Below are 8,595 nucleotides of genomic sequence, written 5' to 3'. Positions count from 1 at the left end.
TATCTCTATATATATTTGCATGCAAGCTGGCTAAGTGGGAAAGAGTCCACACAAGTTGGGTACGTCACAAATTAAACAAACAGTAATGAGAATTGATTTTTATTGTCTTTTAAATATTTTCGTTAAAAAAAAAAATTTGTGACCGTCAATCACGGAGCAAAGAAACAAATATATGAGAATTGATGAAGGGCATTCTGTTCAACTTGAAGGAGCTCAATTTTGTTCACTTATAGCGCAGTCAATTAATTGAAACGACCTGCTTTGTATAATTGCATGAATTAATCAATTGTGCTAGATGGAGCTAGCTAGGTCGAATAGCGAATAGTCGCATACGTGTTAAACAAGGAGCAGCCAACTTATATTAATAAAAAGGATATACTATCAAAATACAGTATCTAAAAATTTATAAGGCTAACAAAAATAATTTTAAAAATACTAATAATAAATAAACTTTTAATGATTCAAATATGATAAAAGTAATAAATTTTTTTTATAAATGATAAGTATTTTTTGTATCTAGCAAACGTATGGTTATAAATGTTAAGTTTTAAAATTTTAAAATTTTTCAATCATATCTTTTGAATTATTTTTGTAAGTGGTATAAATCTTTAAATATCATTTTAACAACAAAAAAAATTATACATATATATAATCATTAAATTAATTATTATATATTTATCTATATATTTATGTACATATATATATATATATTATTAGTTTAATTTATTTTAAATATATAATTTATATTTTAATATATAATTTATATTAATAACTAATTTTAGTATACAAATAGTATAAAAATATATGTTTTATCCATGCTAAAAATTAATGACAATATATTTAGTGTTTTATATATTATATGTATTTTATAATATATTATATATAAATTACCAATACATATATGTCCTCACCATAGCTATCGTTTGGCCATACTCGTGTTCAAAGTTCAACCCTTAATATGTTAGCCGCCCCCCATCACTCTCCTTTCAACCACAATAATGACAATAGTATTTCCACCCTTTATTGTATTGATTATTTAGCACAACCTTAAGAAAAAATAGTAAGATGCATATGTACAATGTAGTGCTTCTCTTGTTTCTAATTAAATGTTTACTTTTAATTCATTTACTTGGATTAAAAATATTTTATTAAAATGTATTACAATATCTATTATATATTATTAAAATCAAAATTTTCAATTAATAGCATAACTGACGTCACATATTTTTAAAGATATTTTTATTTATTTTATTTGATTTATTTAAATATGTTAATTAATTATTTATTTATTTAATTTTATTGAAATAAATATTAAATTACTTAATGTTTTATATAAATATATTAATTATAAATAATTAATTATATTAATAATTTTATTTAACTATAATAAATAAATTGATTTTGTTTTAATTTGCTTTAAATTTTTATCTTATATATTTTGATTAATAATTTTTAAAAGTATTATAATCAATTATTTATTTGATTTGATTCAATTATAATTAATTGATGATGTCAATTATTTAATTTAATTAATTTAAATATATGTCGTTTAATTTAATTTATCGTCATATTAATGTTTGAATAGTTGTTTACCAAAAAAAATTTCTTATTTTTTTCTTGATCTTAAATATTTTTATTTTAAATTTTATATTTTTATTCATTGTTTATATTTTTTATTTTAATATCAAATCTAATATTTTTATTAATATTTTTTTGTATTTTATTATCTAATAATTATATACCCACTATCAATTATATAATCGTGAATATTTCTTCAATTTATTAAAAAACCACAATTTTATTCTTTTCAAATTTATTTTACCTATTTTTTATTTCATAACTTATTTACAGTAAAAAATATATATATACTAAAAGAAAATATCATTATTATATCAATTGCTCTTTCATTTTCGGTAATATCTTTGTTTTCTTCTATTATTCTGTTCAGAAGAGTTTTTACTCTTCCATATTTAGGAATTATCTGAACAAAATTGTAGAAAGTAGGTTGGAGACACGATATTATTGTCATCCTCCTATTCCGAGTTTCTAATGTCCCGATGGTGGGGAGTGTTCCTATAAGGACTCCGACGCTGAAGTTAGCATGGGTCACAAGAGAAATTAAGTTAGAAATCATACCTTAGTGTATGTATTTGGAGTAGTGCATATATTACGAGGTTATGATGTTATGAGCTTCTCTTTTCATGAACTACTCTCATCATAAAATGTTTGATGTCTTATTGTGGTCTCCTTTTCTATGATGCTCTTAGGTCTATATATAGTTATTGTTGTAACATTCTCCTTTAATAGTAGAATGATAGTTAAAATGTAACAATTAATCTCATAAAATTGAGTTATTAGACATTAGAATGAGTTATGAGGAGTTAACGTTCTCTTTGTAACATATGGTTTGGAATCCCAAAGAATACTTAATCATCAAACTAATTTCTTAAAACTTTTTATACTCTTGAACTCGGTTCTTAGTATTGGGCTTATAGAAATATTCTAGAACAGACCCTCAAGTCTAGTATGTCTTTTTTTTCATATCTTAATCCAAATATCTCATCCTTTAAGGTGGAATAACTTTTTATTTTGCTTACTTTTCTTATAAAGTTTGAACTTTGACCATAACTTCTATCGCTAGTAAGTTATTACCCCGATTTATGAGTTTGGGAATTAGATTTTTTAATCAAAGTTTACAAATTGTGATTCTAGGATCAAGAGTCATCATTTTCATTCCTTGAATGTCGAATAATTTTTTCTTGAATTTTTCTATTTGGTTTCATGGACTTCCCGTGGTGGGTACCCCACACTACAAGAAAATCGTCGGATATCGTCAGATTTATTGGCGGAATAAATTTGATGGTATAAACCTCATCGGTAATTATTTATCGGCAGATTTTTTCGTCCATAGCTAATTACCAACAAATTTAGCAGCGGATATAAACTTTTAGTTGGCAAAATTCTAGAGCTTGTTACCGTCAAATTTTTTTCTGTTAAATTCAATAGTAATACATCATTTATTATTAATAATTAAATTAATAGTTATTGACATATTTAACCAATGACAAATCTAACGGTAAACTTAAATTTTAATTTTTTAAAAAAATTTTTAAAAATTCAATATATAATTTTAAATTTAGCTGGAGAAAAATATTTACAACATCACAAGAGTTGCAACAAAATCAACTGAGAATCTTCAGTGCATAGACTCTAATCAATAACATACATCTATCAACGTTAATAGATATAATCATATAATCCTATTGATCGAATATCAAATATGAAAATTAAAAAAGAGTTTGCTCCTTAAAATTCAAATAACATCTCTAACTCAAAAACTTAACAGTTCAAAGCATGCACAAATTCTGGCGTAACCTGTACAAATAGTTCAATACAATTTAGCATGATGTTATCAAATGGCAAACAAAAATCATATCATACTCAAACTTCTTCAACACTTTTATAACATAATGAAATTCATTACCATCATAGGAACATACAATTTTTTATGACATTTCAAATATTTATATAAAACCATCATACACATAATAAAAACTAATATTCCAAGTTATAAAATCAGAAGGGTTAAAAATAGCATCGATACAAACACTTATTTCTTATCAATATATGGAATATCATTTCTGTCAGCTTTCTCGCATATAAATAAGAGTACTTCAAGATATAAAAAACAACATAAACATAAATAGAATTAAAATTAATGAATACATAGTGCAGTCATACAGGTACTCTATCAAGATACTTTTTTTGAGTAAATTTTTATAGTGGTCTTGGAGATTGATTTTGTGCATCAAAATCGTCTCTGAGATTCCAATTGCATTAATTACGTCCCTGAGATTAGAAAAATTGTACCATAGTAGTCCCTGACCTGTTTTTCGTTAACGACGCGCTGATGTGGACATTTGGTGACACGTGTTACCTTATGGTTTAGCCACGTGTAACGGTATAATGACGTGTCGGTCAACGACACGTGGCATGTTGACGTGGATGTGTATGCCACGTGTCGCAATGCTATTTTGTCACATGTCAGATTATGCCACGTGTTGCAATACTATTTGTCCACGTGTCATCCACTATGTCATTGTTACATGTGCACCAAATTAGTTCCCTTACTTTGCATCAAATGACTCATTTTAGTCCGTGAAATTGAATGTCATGCACCAAATTAGTCCTTTCATTAGTTTTTTCTCTTTTTTTTTATAAATTTAAAATTCTCATTATATATTTAAATACGCTAATTTTAATTTTATCTTTTCACAAGTTATTTAAATACAAGTGTTTTTATAAATATTTTTAAAATATTAGTTTTAATTATATAATTTTTTTCTACAATATTTTATTAAAAGAATTATGTGACATATTGATATTGATTTAATAAAGAGTGTAAGTTAAGAGTATAATAATATTCCTTAATACAATTTTTTTAATATTTAACACTTTAATAAATATTTTAGGAATACTTGATAAGGCACTTATTAACTAATATAAATTCATTATTCCCATCCATTTTAAGAATATCCGATTTTTCATATAATTAACTTCTCACTAAATTAATAAGATAGATTTATACTGTCGATTATAATAATTCATTTTATCTATAACTCAGGCCTAGTTTGGATAAAAAACTTAATTAAGTTACTTTTGAAAAAATAGCTTAAACAATAAATGCTTATATTAAAAGTAACTTATAAATAAGTTATTTTGTGTTTGGTTTTTTAGTTCTAAAAGTGCTTATTTTAAAAAAAATGATAAAAAAATTTTTATTATAAGAGAAGTAATTTTTTTAACTTCTTCATAAACACTAAAATAGCTTTTAGTTTTAGTTTTTTTTTAAGAAATATATGTAGTCTATCTTAATATGATTAACCTGATTATTATTATGTTATTAATTATTCTGTTAATTTGTATAGTTTTATCAAATGTATAATTAGATTTATATATATATATATATATATATATATATATATATTTGTTAATTAGGTCTTTACATTGTTTTTAATTTTATAATTAAATTTTTTTTAATATAAAAAATGTTAAAGTTAATTGAATATTTTTTATAAATTAAAAATATTTATAATTATAAACTTAATTAGATATTTAATCGCATAAATTTTGAAAAAAAAATTATTAATTTTAATATTTTTTATATAAAAATAATTTAATTATAAAATTAAAAATAATATAAAAGATTTAATTAAAAAAATATATAAAGATCTAACTAAAAATTTAACGGAACTATAAAACCATCAAAATAATTAAATCCCAACCTTTCATATAACACATAACAATAGTTGTGTAGTTAACAAGGAGTGTTTAAAAATGAGTCGGTATTTTCTATATTTTTAAAAACAAAATAATACATATGTATCCCTGTCAAAAGGAAGAGTTGTACATGTGTATTGAGAATATTAGGGGCCTTTGGTTTGGCCATTCTGTCTTGATAAAATAATTTCATGCCCTAATATCACATCTTTGGATACATTTCAACTTTATCATGCCAACACCTCATGTTAAAAGGCTAAAGACTTTATTACTTTTTATTTATTATCTGTTTATAAATTTTTTTAATAAATATATAAAAAATATTTGTACCTCATTAATAATTTTTAGATTCATTTAAATTTTTAATTCAATTTTAATTTTTTATTTGTTAACAGGCTCATTAGTTCATAAATTTTAGATTGGACTTAAATATCTAAAAAAGTTTCTAACATATCACAAATCATATTCAAGTTAAATAACTACAATGCAAAATGACCTGTTAACAATACAGACTCTGTTTCTGTCCCCAAGTGTGCTACTTATGACAGCAAAATAATGTGTATTTATATTAGGACTTTAGGAAGCTCTTGTTGATAATTATCAGTAAGAAAAGTATAGGGAATTACAGGCTTTCTTTTATCGCATGCTATGAATTATTGCTAAAATTTTGTTCATCATTTTTATTCCCATTTTAGTTAAAAACGTGAAGGCAATGAAAGATTCTTTCGTTCAGCAGGGAAAAAATAAATAAATAAATAAAAAACATTGAGGCCAAGTGTTTGTATTTAGAAAATATAATAATTAAAGTGAAAATTCATGTGCACTCAACTTCACATGAAGTTAATAACTGAGAGCCATTAAATAAAAATTTAGTCAAATCAGTTAAATTAAACAGTTTTCAGTTATCAACTTCATATGAATTTAACTACACCTGAGTTTTTTATCATTTGGGTAAAGCCAAGTGGGCAAAAATACCCTTATTTTGCAACTTAGTTTTGTATACATATAAAATTTTAAATAAATAAGAGTTACAAAAAACAGAGAATCAAATGCACCAAAGTACAATCACATGCATGCAACAGTTTCAACTTTCAATTGAAAGTGATTTGGTACTTAGGAGATTTGTCTGGTCTAAAGAGACCAAAGTGTTTCTCAGTTTCAGCACCTTTCTTCACATCTTCATCAAACATAGCAAACAAATAAATCTCTATTGGTCCCTTAGGCCTCTTTATAGTTCCACCCTTAACATGATTAATCAAATTCTTATAATAAGTTCCTGCATTTTGATCACTAGCTCCAACACCCCCTTGTGATGGCCAACCACTCTCAGACACAACAATCTTCAAATTGGGTGCATTCACTTTCTCAAGAGCAGCATAAACAGAATCCAATATTGCATCAAACAAATTCTGGTACCCAGCATCATTTTTCCCTTTTTGAGTAAACAATGCATATTCAAGACTGATGCTTTTTTCGTTACCAACATAGGAAAAATAAGGGTACACATTTACAAGAAGTGGTGCACCATTTTGAACTAAGAAATTCACAATTGGCTTTATATATGGTAATGCAGGATCACTAAAAACACCTTTATTAGGTGGGTAAGGATTTGTTACTAGATCTGTTTTTATTGCTGTTGACACTTTGATTTGGTTTTGTAAATTCGCCGAATTAATTGCTTTCTGAATGTTCTGCATTGCTGTGACAACATTTTTTGATAAAGGGTCACTAGGTTCAATTTCATTGCCAACAGTAATGTACCTAAAATTGACACTTGGTGAATATGGTTTAACATTTGTGTTGACCCAATTTGTGGCGGTTTTAGAATCTGTGAGGGATTGAATCTTGTCATTGGGGACACCAAGTATTAATTCTATGTTTGAACCTTTGAGAGCTTGGAGTGTTGCTTCATCTGGATCGTATATTCGCATTCTTGTGATTCCTTTTGATTTGTATAAGTTTATGACTTGTTGCTGAGGTGGTAGATTGTTTCCATCTCTTCCATAGCATGCACCTATTTGTGCTTCTGCATATCATAAATCATAATTAAGCAAAAATTATGTGATTATTATGTGAGCATGTTGTGAGTGATACAACTGATAAGTACGTCAAATTGGTAATAGAAGTTGCTTTATTTCTGTATTCTGCATAATCAATCATGTTACGTGCATATAAAAAATTATTTATTAAATTAATTATTTATATATAAAATATATATTAAAATATAAAATATATATAAAAAATATATAAAATAATACATGTATATACACAGAGATAGGAATTAGAAATTTGAAATTAGGTTAAGTAATTAAGTAGAGTAGTTTAAAAATTTTAGAAAATTTTTTAGTATTGGAATAGTTTTGCCCATCAAAAATTATTTTTTATAGTTATAATATAATTTTTAATTTCTTTTATAAATAGATTTGTCCGTGTACACAAAAAAAAATTGATAATTTACTCCAGATTATATATTTACAGAGTTAAACAATCACACTCACTTATAAATAGGAAACAAGATACACCCCAAATAAACAAATACCAAATTTTAAATTAGGTCACTTTCAAAAATAAAGTGAGACATCAATTATGAGTTATTTTTAGCAAAACTATTATTAATATATAAAAAATCAGTCACTAAACTAGTGATTATATATTTATATATAAATACACATATAATATAATTTATTTTTAATATGTATTTTATATTATAATATAATTTTTTTATTGATAACTGATTTTAATGATTGATTTTATTGTATACTTAATATAATTGTACGTACTTCTATAATTACTTTCATTTCAAATACTTTAACTATGATTTGTATACAAGAGAGAAAAGTTTTATCTATAACAAAATTTTCAAATGAAAATCTAAACATACAAATGTAAATATTTTTTCCTTGGGATATAAACTACTAAACTAGGATTAAATTAGAGGAAGAAAAGTAATTTATTGGCGACAAACTTTTAAATAAAATTTTGATTTATGATAAATTAATCCTTGACTTATTGGACTAAAAGATATCGCAGACAATTGAAAAAAAAAATTAGAGGAAGAGAAAGATATATGTATAAAGCAGCAGTATTGATGAGATCACCTGTAAATTGTAGTTGAGGGAAGGATAAAATTATTCCAAATAGGAACAATATAGCATTCATCATGGCACTGTTAACTCCTCTTGAAAGAAGTAAATCCATATATATATATCTCTAGTTAAGTGAAAGATCAAACCATTTGCCTTTGCTCCTTATATATACACACAAATCTTCATCTTCGACCTAGCTACGTGTAAAATTTTCTCTTACATTTGGTAG

General features: G+C 24.8%; 1 protein-coding gene across 1 annotated transcript; it reads right to left on the bottom strand.

Annotated features, from left to right (window-relative positions):
* Positions 1-6,196: 6,196 nt before the first annotated feature.
* On the bottom strand, positions 6,197-8,595 carry LOC112789255 (glucan endo-1,3-beta-glucosidase). Its single transcript, XM_025831073.2, has 2 exons — positions 8,379-8,595; positions 6,197-7,306 (listed from the first exon to the last, which is right to left on the bottom strand). The coding sequence occupies exons 1-2, from the start codon at positions 8,476-8,478 to the stop codon at positions 6,372-6,374; spliced, it is 1,035 nt and encodes a 344-aa protein (XP_025686858.1). The 5' UTR covers positions 8,479-8,595; the 3' UTR covers positions 6,197-6,371.

This window comes from Arachis hypogaea, chromosome 3 (genome assembly GCF_003086295.3).
Source record: "Arachis hypogaea cultivar Tifrunner chromosome 3, arahy.Tifrunner.gnm2.J5K5, whole genome shotgun sequence".
Taxonomy (NCBI): Eukaryota; Viridiplantae; Streptophyta; class Magnoliopsida; order Fabales; family Fabaceae; genus Arachis; species Arachis hypogaea.
Note: the sequence above shows the minus strand (reverse complement) of the source record. Positions and strands in the feature narration are given on the sequence as shown.